The following is a 23,948-nucleotide window of genomic DNA, read 5'->3' as shown; positions in this document are numbered from 1 at the left end:
ATGGCACAACTGTGGTGTGTCAACAGCATAGACAGATTGGAACCACTATCCCTGCCTTTTTACCTGTCTGTGCAGAACGCAGGACAAAATTCACTGTTGAGAAGACGTTACCTGAAATCCACAGATTTCCTTAGTGTACTTGAGAGCCAGATGTCTGTTTCCCGAAAGTGTCCTGATTATTAGTTACCTCTGATTTTAAGACTATGGAAAATTATGTTAAGTGTAGTAAATATATTGTGCCTAATATTTTATATAAATTGTTGCTTCACTTTTGTTCGGTGTTTTATTGTATATGTGCAGATAACATTACCATGCCTGCTAACAGTAAAATGGCCACCCACATTATGATAAAGAAGCAGATTTGGGCTACCTACAGAGAAGACAGGGCTTTCTCCATTCTGTAGTGAACTACCGGTATTCAGAAAAATACTACTTTTAAACTGGGGTGGGGTGACAATATGCTTTGGGAGGCTTGGAATTTTAAGAACAGCTGAGGGTCAGTTAAAGGAACAGAGTAGGAGGAAAAACTAAACTGCTCAATCATGTAAGAGCACAGAGTATTGTGAAGGGACAGAGAACAGCTTGGCTACCTCCTAGTATGAAGTAAAGTTGGCAGGTTTTCTCTTCAGTCCTGTATCATTGGCTTGAGGGGCTGGTGATGTATGGAGGAGAGTTTAGCCCCTCCTCTCAGTGGCATACTACTCAGGTCAGGGCCTTCTTGCATCATCCCCCATTTCTTTCCTCCAACAATCACTTCCGGGGAGAAGGGAGCCCTTGTGACTCACCTGTTTCTCAAACGGCTCTGTTGTAACTTCTCTTCCAGTAAAATGGAATTTAAGACTCTGGGCACAGTTGATTTTCCCCAGCTTTCTCTATGCCTGTTCTTCCCACATGACCAAGTGATCTGGCATGTGGTTTGAGTTTGGAATTGGCAAGATTACAATAAGTCCAGAGTACCTTAACACAGGAAGGCACTTTAACACCAAAATATTGAGAAACATCAGAGACAACAGGCAGCTCGAAAGAGCCAAGTTTTCTACCAGGTCTGTTTTGGAGGTTCAATATACTACTTTGAAAACTGCTAGGATAGAATTCAAATAGATCTCAACAATCTGGTGGGCACCAGTGCCCCAAGAAGGATTGGACAACTGATGTTTTCCCACAGGTATTCAAGGCTTTGAAAAAGGATACTGTGAGTGGAAAGACTTAGCTTTAGGGGCTCTAGCCTTCCTTACGCTCTTCAAACTTGCCTGCTGGAGCCAGGATGGTTTCATGGAGGAAAAGCCCCCTGCTGGGTACTTCCAGTGAACTCTGGGATTGGAACTAACATTTCAGCTGCAGCTGTGCTGTTGAGTGCCTATGGTACTTCAGCCGGGGAGGCTGCACAGCCCCTGGCTTTCTGAATGCCAGGATAATCAAGGAGTGGGGATGAAACAATATCTGCTTTTTTACCTGCTCAACTATTAGCCTGATCGTGGAAAGGTGATGTCTGGGGAGGATGGAAGATTGATTTTCCTTGATGACCAGTTCTATGAGTCAAGTAGAGTTTTTAACTAAAAAGAGGCAAATGTCTGATGGAAATACAGACTGCAGGTCAGTGTTTAGGGCTAAAGGGGTCAACATTCGTATTACCCCTCCCCCAAAAGGCAAGGCAAAGTGCAGCCCCCACTTTTTTGAAGTAAGCTTTCAAATCCTTTCCTCCTAATACTAAGACGATGCTTTCTTGGGGCATTCTTTCCATTCAGTCTTATCTGTTCCCTCACATCCCCAATTCGATTAAACTTGCAGTGTTGCTTAGGATGCTAGCTTTGCAGCGACAGCGATCCTGTTAAGATTCCTTCTGGTCCAGTGGCGACAGGCCTCAGCGACCATATTCTTGTTCAATCGCTGCCATCATCTCCTCTTCAGAATAGTCGTAGGATGTCTTGGACTTCCTCTCCACTGTCTTGAGTGGGAGGCTGCAGGAACAAAGATTGATCAGCATAAAAGAAGCAATCTATTAAGTCAGATCGTTTTGGTTCGTCTAGCACAGTACTGTCTTACTCTGATGGGCAGCAGGTCTCTGAGGTCTCAAGCAGAAAGGGATCATCCCCAGCACCTGGTACCTGAGGTGCTTTAATTGGAGCAGCCAGTGATAATACTGGAGCGGCCAGCGATAGTACTGGGAATCTTCTGTATGCACTGCAGAAGCTGTACCACTGAGTGATGGCTCCTCCACCAAATGCTCTTTCCCTACTGCCTGAGATCCTTTTTATTTGAGTTGCTGGAGACTGAACATCTGTATGCTTTACCTTTGAGCTATGGCAGGAATTACCATATTCTTTTGTGGAACCTGAGCAATATATTGCAAAGAACTTCATGTACATCAGAGCACATGAAACTACCTTACAGTGATTTAGACCAAGGCTTCTTAAACTTTTTCCACTCGCAACCCCTTTTTGCCCGAGAAATTTTTATGTGACTCCAGGTATATAAAATAGGTATACAAATCAAATATTTACTGATAATAAATCATAAAGAAATTTATTTTAAAACAATGCTTTGGTATACATATAATTTTACCATTTATTGTTGCCAAATTTTTCTCGACCCCCAGTTCCTGTTATGTGACCCCAAATGGGGTTGTGACCCACAGTTTAAGAAGCTTTGATTTAGACTAACTGGGGGTTACCGCATTATGTATTCCCAGCGATGTATTAAGAGTTTGAGAATGTTATAAAAAACATTGCTTTAAAAGGGTTTTTGGATACCACGGCTAAAAAATGGTTGGAAGACGTCTTCACAGCTAAAGGGGCCAAACAAAGTGCGAACAGTATTTTTTATAATGTTTTCAAACTCTTAATACATTGCTGGGAATACATAGAAAGTGCGAACAGTATTTTTTATAACATTTTCAAACTCTTAATACATCGCTGGGAATACCTAGTGCGGTAACCCCCTTAGTCTATCAAGGTCACCACAGTCTACTCTGACTGGCAGTGGCTCTCCAGGGTCATAGGTAAGGGTATTTCATATCACCCACTACTACCTGATCATTTGAACTGGAGATGCCAGGGATTGAACTGGGGACCTTCTGCATGCAAAACATGCTCTACCACTGAGCCACATCCCAAAGAGGGAGACAAATTGTTCTGGAAGTATAAAGGGATAAAATAGATGGGTAAAATTAAATTTTAGAAGGAACAAATTCAATTAAATTTCAATAAAGCTGTTCCTAAGAGCACTCTGAGCAAAACATACAGCCCCATATTGAAAATGCTTGAAATTGATTTCCAACTTCTTTCCTATTCCATTCTACAACCATTATGCCGGCTGCAGCACACAGCAAAATGAAGTAAACGGGGCAGAAAAACAGGGTCACCCGTACGGGGGTCAGTCTCTTCATATTTCAGAACCTTATCAAGCATACAGAAAAATGTTAGTTACTTTTTCTTTTAAAAGGGGGAAAGAAAAAAAATGCCTGACAGCTAGGGGGTAAAGAATGCTGAGGCAGTTGAGCGTCACTTGGCAAAAACGGAAGGAAAACTGACAAGCTTTGTACTATTATTGAATGGGGAGTGAAATCAGGATTGGGGAATTTATTGCTAAGCCCAATTTCACTCCCCCTGCCCCCAAATTTTTCAATACTGCATGGGGAGGAAGAGATAAAATAACCTCTCCCATGTGGGACTGCTCATATTTGGAGAAAAATGAGCATTTTTCTGAGATCACCGCAGCAGTTAGCGTGACACAGCAGAAGTCCTTGGAAGTTCAGGGTTAGGTAAGCAGAAAGGTATGACTTTTAGGAACCAACCCAGTATAAACCATCACCCAAGTTTTTTATGGGCAACCGTTTATCAAGGAGATTTTCATATCTCCAAGCCCTTTTCAAACATGGATGCCGTTCCTTCGGGGAAACGATTGAACACCTTTGTTTTAAATACGCTGATTAAAGTCAGTCTCCACCAGTTTGTCCCACAGTGAATGGACTTGTCCAACAGTAACAAAAACAATATTCCACTCAAATCTGTTGGCCACCAAAACCCTGCTCTCTCCAAGAATCTTTCCTACTTAGTCATTTGTTATACAGTAAGAAAAATTAATTCCCAATCAAGCTCAAATGCCGAAACTAAAACAGTGCACTTTTCTGCAAATCACATGAGTGGGGGGTCTACCCACTGCTGAGGTTATTGCCACATAAATTAAAGTAACTTACTTGTTGCTGTAGTTACTGTTCTCCAAAGCCAGGATGGCTCTTGTTGATAAAATCTGGAAGTGATTGAACATGATGGGATTAGTTACTTTTTTTACAATGACACTCTGTTAGAATAATGCAGACCTGTGGGCCATTTGCCTATGTCACTTTACTGAGTGCAATAATGATTTTCAGCTATTGGGACAGGATTGAGGCAGGGCCACCAACAGACCTGCAAGACAGCATTTTAATTGTTCCAGGATCCAATAGGAGACCTGTGGCACAGAGTGGTAAGCTGCAGTACTGCAGTCCAAGCTCTGCTCATGACCTGAGTTCGATCCCGACGGAAGTTGGTTTCAGGTAGCCGGCTCAAACATTAAAAGAAATTAAGGTTTCTTATCTGAGCAGCAAAGACGCGTGGCTTTATCACTGCAACCAGAACCGGTGTTTTATTTCACTGATTTTATGTTTTATGATCCCTTTTTGTAACAATTGTAATTGTAATAATTTTTATGCCATTAAAGGTTTATGATGATGATGAGGTAGCCGGCTCAAGGTTGACTTAGCCTTCCATCCTTAAGAGGTCGGTCAAATGAGGACCCAGCTTGCTGGGGGTAAAGGAAAGATGACTGGGGAAGGCCCTAGCAAACCACCCCATAAACAAGGTCTGCCTAGTAAACGTCGGGATGTGACGTCACCCCATTGGTCAAGAATGACCCAGTGCTTGCACAGGGGACCTTTACCTTAGGATCCAAAAAGCCAATGCTACGTCTAGCATTCCTCACTCTAAGGGGGGTTTCTATTGAAATAACATTAAATACTTAAAAAAAAGAAAAGAAAATGTACCATTGATCTGATAGGTTTATTTAACAATCCCAAAGGAAAGAGAGGGCAATAATTACTGTGTTCTTGGTGAGAGAACAGCAGCAATAATGTCAGCCCTGATAAAGCCAAATCAAAAGTGAGACACTGTGGCTACTGATAGGAAGTGATTCGCAGTATACTTGTGCATGGGAGTTTGTTTCATTTCTCTTGTTTTTATTATTGATTCCCAAAGGGACTGTTCCATTACTGGGTTGTTTTGTATGGTTTTGTTTCATTATTGTTTCCTTTGTTGTTTGTTTCATTTTTGTAATTCTATTTGGTTACTATTTCCCATTGGTTTCAATAGAAGACCCCCGCATCTTCGGTCTGTCCCTTCATTGTTTTCTATCTGATAGAATAAAGGAGTCTCCCTTTTTGAGGAAATTCGTCATTTCACCTACCATGAAACTTTCTGACAATCAACATTTTTTTCAAAATGGGGTGTTGAATACTTTAATTAAACTTGGAATGGCAACTGAAGACAGCAACATAAAACAAAACAAAACAACAAAAAGTCTATAGCTGAAGTTTACTGTTTGAGGCAGTGAGAGGGAGAGGGTCTGGCTCAGCTCATTCCGTGCTGTGCTAGTTTTCTGCATGCAGGGAGTTTTAAATATTTAAAAATGCAACATTACAATTATAGTCCGAAGTGCTATAGTACAACCTATCCCCTCATTTCATGGTGTGTGTTGACCACATCAACTCAGGAAGCTACTTGATACTGAGTCAGACCTTTGGACTATCAAGGTTAGTATTGTCTACTCTGACTGGCAGCATCACAGGTCTTTCACATCACCTACGACTAGGGTTTCCAGCCTCCAGGTGGTAGCTGGAGATCTCCCGCTATTACAACTGATCTCCAGGCGACAGAGATCAGTTCGCCTGGAGAATTTGGAAGGTGAACTCTATAGCATTATACCCCATTGAAGCCCCTCCCCAAACCATGCCCTCCTCATGCTCCACCCCCAAAATCTCCAGGTTTTGTCCAACCCAGAGCTGACAACCCTACCTGCCACTTGGCCCTCTTAGCTGGAGATGCCACGGGCTGAGCCTGAGACCTTCTGCATGCCAAGCAGATGCTCTTCCACTGAGGTATAGCATCTTACCCAGGCCACACCATTGCATCTGCAGCAGTTCTGTGCGTGCCATTTTCTCAATAACAGCTGCCCTCCCGCTTGTGCTAAAACATGATCTTGACAGCAGTCAAGCGGCCCCAGGGTCCATCTGCACTGGCCCACTCAAATATAGCATCACATTAATTGTACACCATAAACTGAGCCCCAGGATGCTGTTGCATGCCTTTCATTCATTTCAGCGGGGCTCGTGCAGGAGATGTTCCTGCCTCGGATCTCAGTTTTTAAAACATATATTTGTACGAAGCCAGAGGCCACCCTTTTGGGTTTGTGACATACAACCTTCGGAACGTAGTCCAAAACTGAATGAAAAAGCAGCCACAAGATGGCACCGTCCCACAAAGGCTTGTTAACAATAACACTAAACGCCCATTCCCAACAAAGTATTGTTTTTCTACTAGGATCTAGGCATACATTAAACATTACCCTAGCCTTGTGGATAAGGCTGAAAAAGGTTTCTAGCCCACAAACATTTTTGCTAGTTTGCCTGCCCACAAGTAGTTATGGGACTATCCCCATGAGGGCTGTTCTTTATTGCAGAATAATTGTGGTTCTGCTTTTTGCTGAAAGTACAATAGAAATTGGGGGTCCTTGTGGTACTCCGCCTAGTGCAAGGGTCCCCACCATGGTCCCTATGGGCACCATGGCGTCCACTGACACCTTTCCTGGCACTCGTTGAGTGTTTGTAGAAAGCGGGGGGTGGGGGGAGCTGGGGCTTTGGTCCAGCAGTCCTTCTGAGCGGGCATTGGAGATTCGATTGGCTGGGCAGATTGTTAGAAACGTTGCTTTGACAGCAACTGCCACCACAGCCCAAGGATCTTCACTGTGTGACTGAAGGTAAGCGGCGGCAGCCATTTTGTGGCTGGCTCCGCCTCCTGCGGCAGCCATTTTGTGGCTGAGCCCACCAGGCGATGTCAAAATTGAAAAGGTGCCCCCAGAGGCTCAAAAAAGGCTGGGGACCCCTGACCTAGCACTATACCCCCCCCCCCCGGTGACAAACTCCTATTAGATGTCTACTCAGACGTTATCACATTCAAACTGTGTGAAACACAGGGTTGCCAACCTCCAGGTGGTTGCAAAACTTGGACTGCAATATAGAAGTTAAACAAATGCAGCCGCTATGGCTAATGATTATAATATAAAGCAGTAATTTTAAAAGATCTCATTTATGATTTTTGTTATCTCCACAAAAACCAAAGACATTCTGTACAAAAGTCAAACCAAAAAACAGCCTACGGTATACAAAATTTCTAAGCCAAAACCAGCCTATATGTAGGCTTATATAAGTGCTGTGTTTGTAATTATTATGTCTTGTGTTTGTAATTATCTTCTTTTGTAAGCATAATTACATGTTTACGTGCTCTTTGAACTGATATACGCCTACATATAGGCTGGTTTTGGCTTAGAAATTTTGTATAGGCTGTTTTTTGGTTTGACTTTTGTACAGAATGTCTTTTGGTTTTTGTGGAGATAACAAAAACCATAAATGAGATCTTTTAAAATTACTGGTTTATATTATAATCATTAGCCATAGTGGCTGCATTTGTTTGATTAACCTCCAGGTGGTGGCTGGAGATCTCCCGCTATTACAACTGACCTTCAGGCAATAGAAATCAGTTCCCCTGGAGAAAATGGCTGCTTTGGCAATTGGACTCTATGGCATTGAAGCCCCTCCCTTCTCCAAACCCCGCCCTCCTCAGGCTCCATCCTCAAAATCTCCAGGTATTTCCCAACCTGGACCTGGCAGCCGTAGTAAAACAGGATTGTTCGGGAGGACGTTTTAATAAAGTGAATAGGGCGACAGTATAACAGAAAGGTTCAGAGAGGTGGTTTTATACACCAAATTGGGACTGTAGGCTATGCCACAGTTTATGCCATGTATTATCTGTTTACCGTACTATCCCATTCTTCCGACGTCTATAATTCCATGTTGTGCATTGCTTGATCCTTTTTTGAATTGTTTCTAATTTTGTAATCCCAGTCTAGTTATTATTAGGTGTCTCCTATTATTGGATTGTTTTATGGTATGTAATCCGCCTTGAGCCAGCCTGACTCTAATCTGGTGAACCGGGTTTGTTTCCCCACTCCTCCACATGGGTGACCTTGGGCTAGTCACAGTTTTCTCCGAACTCTCTCAGCCCCACCTACCTCACAAGGTGTCTGTTGTGGGGAGGGGAAGGTGATTATAAGCTGCTTTGAGACTCCTTAAAGGTAGAGAAAAGCAGGGTATAAAACCCAACTCTTCTTCTTGAGTCTCGAGAAAGGAGGATGATAACTAAAATAAATTTCCTCAGAAGGGCCACTTTTCTCTGTAATTTTCCTTCTGTTTTGTTGTTTATACACTAATTAATTCCTTCCTGTTGTCTCAGAGTTCTCAGGGCCTCACCTGGCACTTATGTAAAAATGTTTCAATATCTGGTTCTGTTCCCTTAAGATGGGCTTTGTTTTGACTCTATGGCCATCCAAAATTAAGATCCTTGGCTTTGCCAAACTACAAAATGCAAAACAGGTAGGTAACCGTACCCCAGTTAATAATTTACAGTTGATTGGTGAATGTTAAGAAACCCAGACAACTGGGCTGGGGTGGGGACAGATTGAAAATTTAAAGGGCAGGGAGCCATTGCAGCCCTTTGTTTACATGGGATTATTGTTGCCTGGTGCTGCAATTGTATTTGAGTGTTGTTGTTGTTTTATTGGCAGAGTATGGAAAAAAGATGGGAAGACCCACATTAATTAAATGTATTAATTGTTGTTTTTATGTTTTATGATGTGTATTTTGGGGGTTGATTTTCATGGTTCTAAAACGTGACGTTACGTATGTTTTACATTGTTAGCCACCCTTGTAAGGGCAGAAAGGCAGCATACAAATACTGAATGAAAATAATAAATAAGTTGAGCCGGTAACCCAACTTGAGACCATGATTAGCAGGGTGATCCTGTGCAGAGTTACTCAGTCTCAGCCTTTTGCTTTCAAAAGGTTCAGACTGGAGGAATTCTGCATAGGATTGCATTGTGATATTTTCTTGATACCGTCTCAGAGAAATCTCTGGCACGCCAGCTTTCATGATGAAAAAACATACTCTGCTGCAGCCATAACAAATGACAAATTTAGCTGGCCTCCAAGGAAGTTAAAAAACAAAACACTAAGCCAGCTGGTTAGCAGATGCAAATTCTGCTTAATTAAGCCTACTGTACTTACTATTGTTAAAATATAAAGCTGTTCAGATGCTGAACAAATTTCAGTTATTCTGATTTTTTGTAATAACAAAAAAGGGACTAAAAAGTAGGTTTAAAGGAAAATGAAAATTGTTTGGTAGAAATGTAATTCATATTGGCTATTACTCTTTTGCACTTCCCTGCTCTGCAAATGCAGAAAAACATGTAGCTTAGCATATATCATGACCATGAAACATTAGTGACTGCTTTTCAAACTCCGTACTTTATAATCAACAGAAGTGGTTGTTTATTTCTTTACTGATAACCCACTTCCCCCCCAATAGGAACTCAAAGTGGCGTATAACATCATTCTTCACTCCTTCATTTTATCCTCACAACAACCCTGTGAGGTACATTAGAGAATGACTGACCCAAGACTGCAATAAGTCTCGTTGTTAGTGTACTAGGTTTTGCCTTCCTGAGGTGCTAAAAGCCTAGGATGTGGTCTGCGCACAAATTATCAAGGTAGGAACTGACCATCTTGGTCAGAATATAGTGGTCAGAGTGGCAGACTAGGATCTGAGACACCCAAGTTCAAATCCCCATTTTGCCACAGTCGCTTGCTGGGTGACCTAGGGCCCGTCTCACACACTCAGGCCAAACCATACATGACAGTAGCCTCATGGCCACCACAAGGATGCCACCACCATTTTAAAGTAATTTAAAAGTGCCACAAGGGCCTGATCCTGATCGGGTCTGCCACACAGTGGGCTGAGGTGCTCTTGCACCTTATCAAGTGCCAAAACCACTGCACCTAGGGTTGCCAACCTCCAGGTACTAGCTGGAGATTGCCTGCTATTACAACTGATCTCCAGCCAATAGAGATCAGTTCCTTTGGAGAAAATGGCCGCTTTGGCCACTGGACTCTATGGCATTGAAATCCCTCCCCTCCCTAAACCCCGCCCTCCTCAGGATCTGCCCCCAAAACCTCCCGCTGGTGGCGAAGAGGGACCTGGCAACCTTAGCTGCACCCCTCCGTTTTCGCCTTTGAAAATGTGCAGGGGGCCCCAAGAGCACTGTGCTGCAGGCCTGATCAGGTCATTGGTGCATTTTTTAATTAATGGCTTTACAGTGGCGGTGGTGTCCTTGTGGCAGTCAGGAGGACACCATCATTTTTAGTTTGTTCCTCAGCCTAGCCTACTTCAAAGGGTTGTTGTAATGATAAAATGGCGGAGAGAAGAAGGAGGTAAGCCCCTTTGGGTCCCCATAGGAGAGAAAAGTGAGGTATAAATGAAGTAAATAAACAGATTATGTGGCTCTCTGAGCATGTGCAAAAAGCCTTTCCAAAAACCCTGGATAATCCTTGGGTTGAATGCACACTTTGTACACATGTTGTGGCTGTATAAATTTATCAGTCCATTTTGGAAACAGCTGACTGGATTATATCAATCTTGACAACAAAGGGAAAAAATCCAAATTTAATCGTTTCATTCTGGGGTAGTTACCCCATTGTAAGGCTTTTATATAAACAGAAAACGTACTGGATCTTTAGAGTAAAGGTAAAGGTCCCCTGTGCAAGCACTGGGTCATTCCTGACCCATGGGGTGACGTCACATCTAGGCAGACTTTGTTTGCGGGGTGGTTTGCCAGTGCCTTCCCCAGTCATCTTCCCTTTACCCCCAGCAAGCTGGGCACTCATTTTACCGACCTCGGAAGGATGGAAGGCTGAGTTAACCCTGAGCCGACTACCTGAAACCTGATCTCTGTTGAGATCGAACTCAGGTCATGAGCAGAGCTTGGACTGCAGTACTGCAGCTTTACCACTCTGCGCCATGGGGCTCCTTTATACAATAGTAATTACTATACAATAGTAATAGGGAGCAAATACAAAAGAAGGTATTTCTGCATATACGGACCATCCAGCGACGGAGGAAATTGTCCAAAGTTCATAGGGAAATAGTCAATGGTGGGGCCAGCGGGGCCTGGCCAGTCTTCTTCACTGCTTGTAACTTTTAGGCATGGGTCTTCCTGGCTGTCTGGGGGTCCTCGTCAGGTGGTCACGGTAGTTGGGGAGCAGGGCTGCCAGAGCCCATCTCTTTGGGCTTGTCTGCTGCCATAGGCTACCTCGACCTCTAACCCCCCAAGTTGGAGGGGGATGAGGTGGCTGGGACCCAGGAATTGGTGGCCCCTCTCCCTTAGGGTCAGGAGAGACAAGTAAGTACAAAGAAAAAAAAGGTGAGAAGGATAGAATAAAAATTTCAATCTGTTTTTTAACCAGCAATATTCTCCCCAAGGGGAGGTGCACCATTCCTGGAAATACTGCAATACCAGGTTGATGCATGGAGTGGATGGAGCAAGCCCCTATTCCATCTCCCAGTTCCAAAAATCTATTCAATATATAGTCCTCAGATAGAGGACATATCAGATATTAGACTGATAAGAACAGATACTACACTTGATCTTAGCCGATAGGCCGAGAAGCGATAAAAAAGCTGCTCGGAAAAATTGCCTTCATACCAGCCTGATGCACTTCTGGGCTAAGAGAGCACTGCCAAAGCCCGAGGTGCCCAACGCCACAGCCAGCCCAGCCAGGTTCTCAAGACCCCCCCTGTTACATTCCCACATTGCTGCCTTTCTAACTTCAAGGTAATCAGCCTCCTGAAAGCCAGTCTGATATCATTCTTGGTAGAGTCTCTCCCCCTTGTCACGTTTAAGATTTCCACTGCCAAGGCTTGGGCAGACATTGACTCGTAATCTGCATAGTTCCACCTCCTTTCCCATGATGCACTGCGGTTCCATTAACCATTGACAGTCGCCGCTGATGCCCAGGCATGTCCCTTTCTGCATTCTTGTATCTTGTCTCCTCCCAGAACCATCGTCCAAAGAAGCGGAACGTTTCAGCAGTCACTTACAAGTGGACTTTCCAGTATGGACAGGCTCCATTCACACATCAATAGATATTGATCTGTTGGGATGCTCTTAGGCCGATACCTTCAGATCCCTAGACATGAACGCTTATGCACATGCGGTTTAAATTTGTTGGATACAATTGACCACATCCTTTTAGATTGGCCCTTCTATGTGACTCTGCGGGATAAATTGCTATTTACTTTGCTCCAGTACAAGAGATACAGGAGTAATGAAGTGAAATGCAAATTTCTTTTGAGTGATCATGATCCTAAAATTATGGCTACCGTGGCTGAATTTCTTACAGGAGTTCTTAAAGAACAAGAAAAGTTTTATTAACACGACTTGTAACTTATATGTATTGCCCTTTGGAGGTATATTGTTGTTTTATCTCTGTCTTTTGGCATGCCAATAAAGGTTAATGAATGATATTGATCTGTTATGGTGCTATAGCAATAATTTGTAACGGAACGATTGCTATAGGGCTATAGGTAGGGTTGCCAGGTCCCTCTTCACCACCGGTGGGAGGTTTTGGGGGCGGAGCCTGAGGAAGGCGGGGTTTGGGGAGGGACTGCAATACCATAACTAGGCTACCCCGCCCCCACAAGTCAGGGATTGCCAAGCAGGAGGTGTTGCTTTGGGGCAAGTTTGAACTCCACCAGGTCACAGACTCCTCTGTATACCACACCTAATCCTATCATGCCTGCTATTCCCATTTACATACTGTTAACATTTACATACTAATGCTTGTCTGAATTCACTTAAAGACAGATGGATGCACATTCTAAGCTGTATCTGAAGAAGTGAGCTGTGGCTCACGAAAGCTCACACCCTGCCAGAAAATATTTTTGTTAGTCTTTAAGGTGCTACTGGACTCTTGCCCTTTTCTAGTACTGCAGACAGACTAACACGGCTACCCACTGGGAATTATTTCAGTACATGAAAAGTATTTTGTGGAGCAATAATGGGACTAACTGCGCCAGATACATGTGTGCACGCATGCAAGCACAAATCCTGATTGAAGATTCCCCTGAGAAATTTTACTAGTTGCTGTGGCTCACGAAAGCTCATGCCCTGCCAGAAAATATTCTTGTTAGTCTTTAAGGTGCTACTGGACTCTGGCCCTTTTCTACTCCAGCCAGGTTTGAATCTCTGATTGCGACACAACGTTCCCGCAGAGCCTCTTTTTGTGCCTCCCCCAGCTTTGCTTACCTGCGGATCCCCGTGGGCTTGGTCCCCTTCGGCGCCCCCTGCCGGGCTGGAGAAGGAGTGGCGGGGCGGCAGGGGCAAGCGCGGCGTGCCGTCGGCGTCGCATTCCGCCAGCACTTGGTCCAGCAGCTCCGAGTCCGAGTCGGGCTCCCCTAGCGGCGGCCGAGGCGCCTGCGCGGGCGTGGGGCTGCCGCTGGTCCTCGCCTCCGCCCTCTCCTGGCTCGGCCTGGCGGGGGCGCTGCCGCTCCCTCTCCCGCTGCCCCGCCGCGGTCTCCTCCAGCGCCGGGCAGGGCTGCAGCTGCTGCTGCCCGTGCCCATGCCGGCGGAGGGCGAGCCGGGGGTCGCGCGAGCAGCGGCTGCTTCCTCCTCGGGGGTTCGGGTTCCAGAGCGCAACTGTTGCTTTGCAGGCGGTGGCAGAAGAGAGTAGTGGGATCCCGGTTCTTGCCCTCTTTCCTGGTTTCCCAAAAAATCTATTATTTATAGAATTAGGAGGCTGCCCTCCACGCACAGACCGCTAAAGGCGACAAAACGAGGCTGGCAATTCTGTGCTGGTTTTGCCCAGCGCGTTCAAGGCAGAAGAAATCTGAAGTTGGATTCTGCTCCCCCCCCACCATCCCATCCCAAGAATTTGGCCTTGAAAGAAACCAAATGGGTGTAACCTTTTCCCTTGGAATGAGAGTGTTTTCAAAATAGCCTTGAACACACACACACACTTTTGACTAAGAGTCTTTAAAAAGGGGGGAAATGCCAACTGGCCACACATACACACACACACACACACGCACTTTGGACTAAGAGTCTTTAAAAAAAGGGGCAATGCCAACTGGCCAGTCTCACGGATAATATCTGCCGTGAATGCTGGCAAGTAGAAACCATGACCAAAATAAACAGATCCCGAATTAAGGCCAAGTGGAAAGTATTGAAAGGAATGGAAATAATCACTCCGGCAAGGAAAGTTTAGCTTTTCTCCGGTCTCTCCCTTGTGGTCCAAAATAGAGTTCCTTTGAAAGCAGCGTAGCAGTTCGGTTATTTAACGTCTTTAAACATTGCCATTTTTCTGTTAATAATATTTACCAGGGAGGATTAAGTTAGATGTGAGGATCTGGAATGGCTGCAGGGGATCTGAGTAGTATTTGGGAGTACGTCTTCTTACTGAATTCAGTAAACGTGGACAGAATTGGCCTGCACCGTTAAGCCTGATTTAGCATCCCCTACTTCATTTCAGTGGGGGTGTTCAGCCCTGGTACGTGAAATAATGCATAAGACAATGGCTTTTGGGCATGTGCAGAAAGCATTATTTCATGACTGTGTACAAAACCACAGATGTGGGCTGCAGGAGGCAGTCAAATAGGCATGTGACTTCTCAGCACACGAGCACTGCTGGCATTTCACATTTTAGAAATTATAATAAATGGGAGGGGGCACAAGAAATTGCAAGAGGGAGAAGCAATTTGGAACACACCCACTCACCCAGTGAATTAAGAAAACTAATTCTTCTCTAATGTGTATCCCCACCCTGACTCAGCATACTGGGTGTGCTAGGTCCCCATTAAAACATTTACCCCTTTTCATTTTGGTTTATTTGGTGGTGGACACACATGAAGCTGCCTTATACTAAATCAGACCCTTGGTCCATCAAAGTCAGTATCCATAAAAATCTACCAAAGTCAGTAAGCACCAAACTCAGACTGGCAGTGGCTCTCCAGGGTCTCAGGGTGAGGTCTTTTACATCATCTACTTGCCTAGTCTCTTTAACTGGAGGTGCCGGTGATTGAACCTGGGACCTTCTGCATGTCAAGCAGATGCTCTACCACTGGGCCACAGCCCCTATCCAAAGTGTCATCAAGTTGCAGCCATCCCATGGTGACCCAAAAGGGTTTTCAAGGTAAGGGACGTTCATAGGTGGTTTGCCATTGCTTCTGTGTAGTGACCGTGGAATTTCTTGGTGGTCTTCCATTCAAGTACTAATCAGGGCCAACCCTGCTTAGTTTTCAAGATCTGGGGAGATTGTGCTGGCCTGAGACATCCAGGTCAGGGTTTGGTTTATTTGCAAAGTCACATTTGTCCATACATCTGGGTAGTTCTCCAGGCATCTTTGTTTATACTGGGGCTGGTTTTGCTACTTTTTTGATCAGAATGGTGTAGAATGGGGCATTCTCCTGCAGTTATAACTTATCTGCAGACTACAGAAATCAGTTTCCTTGGAGAAAATGGCAGCTTCAGAAGATGGACTCTATGGCATCACGTCCCTGCTGAGCTCCTCCCCCTCCCCAAACTCCACCCTCCCCTAGCTCTGCCTTCAAATCTCTAGGAATTTCCCAACCTGGAGTTGGCAACCCCTTTAACACTGCGTAAGAACCATCATGCATGAGAGGACAGATGCCACTCAACAGCAGCTTGCTTAAATCTGCTTATCTCTGAGTACCTTTAATCATAGTGATTGAAGTGTAGACTTGAGTGCTGTCATGGCTGTAGATTCATTTCATTTAAGGCCTGGTCTGCTGCAGTTAAACTTAGATTCTTTTTATTCACCGTCCGCCAGAAGGTTGAATTATCATTGTTGTTTATAGCTGTAATCAAGCTCCTCCAATTTTTTATATAAGGCCTCTTTTTTCCTCCAATTAACCAAGTCCTTGTAGTTCTTTTTAATGATTAGCAGCTCCTTCAATACTGAAATAGTAGATTCTTTTTATTAGATCACGATTCTTTGCCAGATTTACTACAGTGGTCACCGCAGGATTCCCGCGTATCAGCTTGGTGCATCTTAGCAGATACGAAGTTAAGAAGTATTGGAGCAGCTTTACCTTCTTCGTATTTGGATATCCTTAGTGTTAGACAGACAGCTTTTGAATTGCTAAGGAAGAATGATCAGGATAGCATCAGCCAGGATGCCAAAAGGGCATCTGCACTTCTTTGAGGCTTTTCATCCCCTTTATTTCCTGTCCAGCAACAATATTTTAACTTTAACTTTCTTACAGTTCTAATATATCTTCAGCTTTTCTTTTCAGCCCAGGTAAATGCCTTTAGCAGAAACTGTGGGCCGTTGTGCTGGAGTCCCTCTAGCCCAAAGATTTCATCCATGCAAAAGAGCAGACCTTGAATCATTAACTATTTTTTTCTTTAGTTGTACTTTATATTCCACTCAAAGGGCTTGTTTTATAACACCTCTTGTTGCTAAGATTCCTGTCTGCTTGCATGATTTTCACCTTTTTATTTCTCTTGGCTGGTAGCGATAAGGGAATCACACTTTCTGTAGCTGAATTTATTCTTTCTGCTCTTAAAATTAGGAGGTTGTATGTATCATCTAAACCTGGGGATTGAATTTTTTCCTTTTAATATTTAATAATTGGAGACCTGCTTTTTTTTATTCATCCACATGCTTTGGCACATAGGTGCTTGAATTTCGGAACAGGAACAGGAGTGGCTGCATTGTGATAACAGCAAAGATTTAACCTACACGGTATTGATTGTCTGAATAGGGAAATTAAGAGGTCCCCATTAAGGGAAATTATCCATAAACAAAAGTTGCATGACTCAACTAGGCTTGGCTGCTTATTACTGTTCAACCCTATGCCACTCTGACTGCTGTTCAGCAGTCACCCTATGAAAGCCAATGTGGTGTAGCAGTTAGAGCTTTAGAGCACAGTCTGTGAGACCCAGGTTCAAATCTACATCTCGCTGTGGAAGTTAACTGGGTGATTTTGGACCAGTCACATACTTTCAGCCTAACGTACCTCATAGGGTTGTTTTGTGGATAAAGAGGAGAGGAGAATAATGTAAGCTGCTTAGGTCCCCGTTGTAGAGTAAGGTGGGATATAAATGGAGTAAATAATAAGTATAGCTGAAGATGGGAGGCAGATAAAAGGTAGGTTGGTGAATGGCTGAGAAGGAGAGAATGAGGCAGGAAAAGCGGAGAGGATATGGGGATTGCCAGGGGGAGGGAAAGAACAAATAATGTGGGGAGGTGGATACAGGGGAAAGTGAAGTGCCACGCCACAAGGCCTTGAGGGGTCCCTACCATGCAAGTGATTGGGACCACACAACTGGGCCACAGTTTTCCTAGGTAGAGGCTGCTGGGGGCAGGGAGGGAAAGCTTAAGACCAAAGAGCAGATAAAGGTAGGTTGGCTGTTAGGTGGGAAGGAAATATAATTGCCAGCTCCAGGTTACAAAATTCCTAGAGATTATGGGATGGCGCTGAGGAGGACAGGGACCTCAGTGGGATACAATGCCATAGACTCCACCTTCCAAAGCAGCCATTTCCTCTACAGGAACTAGAGCTACTAACCTCTAGGCGGGGGCTGGAGATCATCCAGAATTACAGCTGCTCTCCAGATGACAGAGACCAGTTCTCCTGGAGAAAATGGCTGCTTTAGAGGGTGGGCTCTATGGCATTATACCCTGCTGAGGTCAGTTCCCTCCCCAAACCTCACCCTCCCAAGGCTTCACCACCAAATCTCCAGGTATTTCCCAACCTTGAGCTGGCAACCCTAAGGAGGAACTGTTGTCTGTAGTTGGGAGATCCGTTGTGATTCCAGGAGCTCTCCAGGCAACACTTACCGGTAAATATTTGTTTGTTTAATTCATTTATACCCGGCCTTTCTACCCAGTGGGTTCCCAAGGTGGCTCACATCATTCTCCTCTCCTCCATTTTATCCTCACAACAACCCTGTGAGATAGGTTAGGCTGAGAGTGTGTGACTGGCCCAAGGTCACCCAGTGAGCTTCTTCGGCACTAGTGAGGATTTAGACTCAGGTCTCTATGTTTGCATTTTATCACTTGTCCCCTGGAGCCCATAATATGATCAGAAACTCAGTGGTTTTTCTTTTCAGAAGCTATAAAATAGCAGTACAAAGAATACTTAACCCATTAGCTTAGCCTATTGAATTTCTACCTGCTGCAAAACTCTCAAAGAGCATTATGCTCATCAAGTAACAACCTACTGGAGATCCCCGGCCTGAGAGATATCCGGCTGTCCTCAACCAGGACCAGGGCTTTTTCGGCACTGGCTCCGGCCTGGTGGTACTCTCTGTCAGCTGAGACCTGGGCCCTGCAGGACTTGGCTCAGTTCTGCAGAGGCTATAAGGCAGAGATGTTCTGCCAGGTCTGTGGTTTAGGGCAGTGACGGTTCCATCATGACCGGCCTCCTTGTGCCCACCGTGCCACCTGCCTATCTCCTGCATTCTTTGCATTAGTCAATCTCCGCCTTTTTACCAGCTAAGACACCGTCAGCATCAATCGTAAAGGCGCCACCGGACTCTTCAGTTTAGTTATTTAATTATTAAGATGTATATTGATTTTAATGATACTTAATTATGATGAGATGCTGTGTTTTAACTGATGTAAGCCTTGGCTGGGAAAGGGTGGGTTTAAAATCTAATAAATAAATAAAAAATAAATAAATAACATCCAGAAATCACTGTATGTATTTGTATATATTACTTGGGAGGAAAGGGTAGATCCTGGTTGGGGTTGCCAACTGCCCCGGAGAAATATGTCATCCCTTCAATAGAGAATAGGCTCTTATTTACCTCCATGCCATTAAAAGCTTCAATTAGCTATTTCTACACATAAGCCTCTATTAAAAGGACAGGTTATTTTAATTTTTTTATTGTGTGTGTGTGTGTGTGTGTGTGTTTATTGGTTGACGCATTTCTATCAAGTGTGTCCAATATTTTTGTTGACACCATCTGGCAGCCCTACTAGCACCAAAAGAGAGAAACAGGAAGGGAACAATACATTTTAGCTCCTCTGCTCACACCCCAAACAGAACTAAAGGGGACTGGTGTTTTGTTTTCTCCAGTTTTCAGAATGGGTAGGACTTTTGCCTATCCATTACACATAAACAATACAATCAATTGGTGAAGAAAAACCGATGATATTTCAAGTTTTCTTCCTTGAATCTCTGTCAAGGTAGAATGCACTTTGTCTATACATATTTCCGTAGGGTCCATTTGACAATACAGAAAGACATCTTTCTTCACAACCAAATTTACTGCAGAATGGTTGCACTAAGATTTGTTGGCTCTATCTCTTTATCGTGAGTCAAAGTGAGACATTTTAATGTACCTCTTTCATGCTCTGTCAAGGCAGGAAACATGAGGCAGTACCATTTTGGAGTCATATAATGCATTCCTATGGATAGTTACTCCAGTCTAACCCCATTGAAATCAGCCAGCTTACACTGGAGTAATTCTGTAAATGATTGTACTTAGACTTCCTTGTTGCAAACTACCACGCCAGAGGTCCCCAACATGGCTCATGGGCGCCATGGTGCCTGCCAACACCTTTTTTGGTGCCTGCCAAGTGTTTTTAGGAAGTGGGCAGGGCCAGGTAGGGCTGACTGTTGAAGATTTGATTGGCTGTGCAGATTTTTTTTCACGTCGCTTTGGCAGCAGCTGTGACCACAGCACAAGGATCTGCACTGTGTTACTGAAGTTAAGCTGCGGCGGTAATTGTGTGGCTGGCTCTCCCTCCTGCGGCAGCCATTTTGTGGCAGCCATTTTGTTGCTGTGCCCACCATGCCGTGTCAGAATTTCAGATGAGCCCACAGGCTTAAAAAAAGTTGGGGGCCCCTGTACCAAGCAATAAGATTTGTACTGTTGTGCTCCCCCCATTCTCGTAGAGTCCAATGAGAGCAATGAGGGCAGGAGGTTGGATTGATCACAGCTTGCTTTATTGGCCAAGAAGTCGTAACTGGGTGAGCCAGGATCCAGACAAACAGCTCTGCGATCCTGTCACCCCGAGGCAGGGCAAATGCAAGAGGTTTTATAGACGTTTGACAATCCAATACAACAATGATACCTTTTCTTAACATCTGATGTTAGCTTGTCAATGCAACATCATTAGTTTCTTCAGCGCGTGCGTGAGCCTTGCTACGTTAATGAATGGAGCCTATCTTATTGGGCAGTTCAGAGTGTTCCCTTGCAGGGTGAACCGAAAGTATAAAAAAAGAGGAATAGGTGGGAGGGAGGCTGTTGGAGCGTTCCCTTATATGAGAGGAAAGTTTCCAGCCTTTGGAATGTGTGTGTAGGTACGTGCTTGGTGCTAAAGGAAAGGGGGCCACTGGGAAGCGGCTTCTGTGGTTTTGCTTGTAAGCAGCTTGCGTGTATGTCTGAATGTGATGCAGGTATGATTACTCAGGCACAACAGTACATTGATGAAATGACCTATGAAATGGAGCCCTGTTCCTGCCTGTGCCAAAAAAAACCCGTTATCCCAGGTATGTCTGATCAAAGGATAACGCATTGGAGATCAGGAGTTAGTTTTACAGCTATGCCGTTTAATGGTACCAATTTAAACAATACAAGCTGGGATCAAATCTCTCCAGCCGAGACCCCAGAGAGTCACACTGCAGAAATAATCACATTTTCAGTAGCAGAGACACTCTAGGTCGCATTTCACCAATCTCTATTAATGTTGGTGACATCACTTCTGAATTTTAGCTGGAGGCGATGCCAGTGCGTTCACAATGTCTCCCCCTCCACTTCTCATTTGAGTAGTGGCAAGGGCTAGGAGGTGGGAGGGTAGAGATTGCCCACCATAGTGGGTAAGTTGGCAACCCTATGAGAAACAGTGTGGGGAGCTTAGCATTGGTGAACCCAGGAGAGAGCAGAGTAAAAACAGAAGCAGAGAAACAAAAGACTGTATACATTCAGTACAGAAAATGTGAACCAGCAGTACGTCAGTTTTGGGTGAAGTAAGCAGTAGCACAAGGTATCCACAACCTTGTATGACTGTTCTCTAGTGGGGTCAGAATAAGGTTTCCATTTCTTGGGGAAAATTATAGACCCAGATCAGAGAAGCCTGGGCATGATTAACAGTCTAGTAATGCTAGCACGCTTGTTCAGAAATAAGTTCTCGTTCCATTCACCGGGAATCCAAAGAAGGATTTCTGCATTGATCTTAACAGTTTTGTATCAGCAAGCACACACTACAATATGCACCATCTAACTGCTGCAAATTAAAACTGGAAAACACAACTTGTTATTCCTCTGGCAATTTGAAATGGCACAATTATTGAACATGACTAAAATCTCCACAAGCATTCCAGGTTTTGAGCGAGATCTATTAGAAGGAGTTCTGTGTATTGTTAGTGTATCCCTGTATTGTCATTGGTACACAACCCCACTATTTATCCTGGGTAAATATGCTTTTAAGGCCTTTCTGCTTTGTATTTTCTGAAATGTCGTATTCTCATTGTCATTCTGTAAATCAAGCTTTTCTTTTTCTGCTGCAGTGGTTGCTTAGGCTCCTCAGGGCTGCAAACTGAAATTCCCTTTGTGTGGCATATTCCTCTCTGAATGGCACAACATCCATAGGTCAGGGATGGAGAACTTCCAGCCCTTTTTTTTAGTGATAAAATGGTGAACAAAGTCTGCTGAACCTTTCTGTGCCAAACTGCGGCAGCTGCTTGCGGATTTATTTTCTCAGGAATGTACACAGACGTTCGAAAAACAGGAACAGACCACTAACTTTGCTGATTTAAACCAACTCTTTCCCATCTGCAGTTATTAGCCTTGATTTCTTTCATTTGATTTAAAAGCTCCCACTCCGGCTGCTATTTGACCCACTGGGGAACACGTACAGATTCTCGCATGTTTTCATGATACAGCCACACAGTAAGCCAGTAATTAGGAAGAATTTTCTAACCGTTAGAGCGGTTCCTCGGTGGAACAGGCTTTCTCGGGAGGTGGTAAGCTCTCCTTCCCTGGAGGTTTTTAAGAAGAGGCTAGATGGCCATCTGTCAGCAATGCTGATTCTATGACCTTAGGCAGATCATGAGAGGGAGGGCATCTTGGCCATCTTCTGGGCATGGAGTAGAGGTCACTGGGGGTGTGGGGGGGAGGTAGTGAATTTCTTGCATTGTGCAGGGGGTTGGACTAGATGATCCTGGTGGCCCCTTCCAACTCTATGATTCTAATTTCTATTGGATACTGATAAGCCGCATATTCGAGGAAATCTGCATGCTGTTGCCTGTTGTGTCACTAATTTCCTGTAGTTCTTAATCCATATGCATGCTGAATATCCAGGAGCAGCATGGCACCACGACTTCCTGTGTAGGAACTGTAGCAGGCAGTAGAATGTAGCAGGCAGTAGTATGTTTTGCGTGCATTTAGTGACTGGTTCCAGTGACCTTGCATAGCATTCATCCTGCCTTTTGGCGAGCTAAACTGTAACCAACTTGAACAAATGAGCTCACTCTCTTTTTTTTAGCAGCTTCATTTAACAGATCCCCTCCCTGTGCAACGCAACGTTTACCAGAAGACCAAGGTCCAGTGGTCTTACCAAACAAGATTAGCGTGACTCTCCGTTACTGAGGAATGTTTAAGCTTAGTTCAGGCAATTAGGAAAAGTTCTTATCACTCATATCACCTAAAATTGGCAGGGTGAGTCTGTGGACTGAATATTTCTCAGCTGAGTGTGGTAGGTAACAAGAAGGGCTATGCAATTGCTTCACTCTGTAAAGGAAGCCACGGCCCTCCGTTTGCAAAACCTGAACAAGGCTGTTAACGATAGGACATTGATTCATAGGGTTGCAATGAGTCGAAGCGACTTGACAGCACTTACACACACACATAATTGCTTCACTTCAGTATGCATTTTCCATACCACAGCAAAATTGGCTAAAATTGTTTGTTGACAGTGGAGTAGATAAGTTGGATCCATGAATCATTCTGGCACTGTCTTCCACAAATAACAAGAAGAAGAGTAGGAGTAGGAGTTGGTTTTTATATGCCAACTTTCTTTACCACTTAAGGCAGAATCAAACCAGCTTACAATCACCTTCCCTTCCCCTCCCCACAACAGACACCCTGTGAGGTAGGTGGGGCTGAGAGAGTGTGACTAGCCCAAGGTCACCCAGCTGACTTCATGTGTAGGAGTGGGGAAACCAGCCCGGTTTACCAGATTAGCATCTGCCACTCATGTGGAGGAGTGGGGTATCAAACCTGGTTCTCCAGATTAGAGTCCACCGCTCTTAACCACTACACCACGCTGACCCCCTCCCCTCAAAAAACAACAACATCCTTTTCAGAACTTACCTCAGGGCTGCCTTCTTAGGATAGGGCATGCCCTATCAAACAGCCTCTGCCACTCTTCAAACATATTTGCCTAAATCCTACACTAGAAGTATAAGGAAAAAACACACACAAGCACTTTGATAAGCAAGGGAAATGGATGTTAGTCCCCTTAGCATAACCTTCTGTTTTCTGCCTGGAAGAACTCTTGCTATTTTAGGTATTTCACATTTAAATTAATTCTAACAGCACAGGATTATTTTTTAACTGGTTTACACAGCATTGATCAGGAGGTACCCATTTGCTTTGTCATGTATAAAATGAAGTGAAAATTAGGCATAACAGGCATTTCGCCTTTTTTAAACCCCAAAGAAAGCTTGAAGGCTTGCAATCAGAAACGGGGGGACTGGACTGGAGTGTGAGGGGCTGCTTAACTCCTTCCCTGCCTGCTGTTCCCCCCCCCCACTGTGTATGTCCCCATATCCTTT

At 44.3% G+C, this 23,948-nt stretch overlaps 1 protein-coding gene and 1 non-coding gene across 2 annotated transcripts; both read right to left on the bottom strand.

The window, feature by feature from the left end:
* Window positions 1–1,861: 1,861 nt before the first annotated feature.
* CYS1 (cystin 1) lies at window positions 1,862–13,761 on the bottom strand. Its single transcript, XM_056856158.1, has 3 exons — window positions 13,447–13,761; window positions 4,196–4,248; window positions 1,862–1,958 (listed from the first exon to the last, which is right to left on the bottom strand). The coding sequence occupies exons 1-3, from the start codon at window positions 13,759–13,761 to the stop codon at window positions 1,862–1,864; spliced, it is 465 nt and encodes a 154-aa protein (XP_056712136.1).
* Window positions 11,622–11,812, bottom strand: LOC130484035 (U2 spliceosomal RNA). The gene has a single exon (XR_008933677.1). It is a non-coding gene; the product is annotated as a U2 spliceosomal RNA (small nuclear RNA).
* Window positions 13,762–23,948: the final 10,187 nt, after the last annotated feature.

Source organism: Euleptes europaea, chromosome 10 (genome assembly GCF_029931775.1).
Source record: "Euleptes europaea isolate rEulEur1 chromosome 10, rEulEur1.hap1, whole genome shotgun sequence".
Lineage (NCBI taxonomy): Eukaryota > Metazoa > Chordata > Lepidosauria > Squamata > Sphaerodactylidae > Euleptes > Euleptes europaea.
Note: the sequence above shows the minus strand (reverse complement) of the source record. Positions and strands in the feature narration are given on the sequence as shown.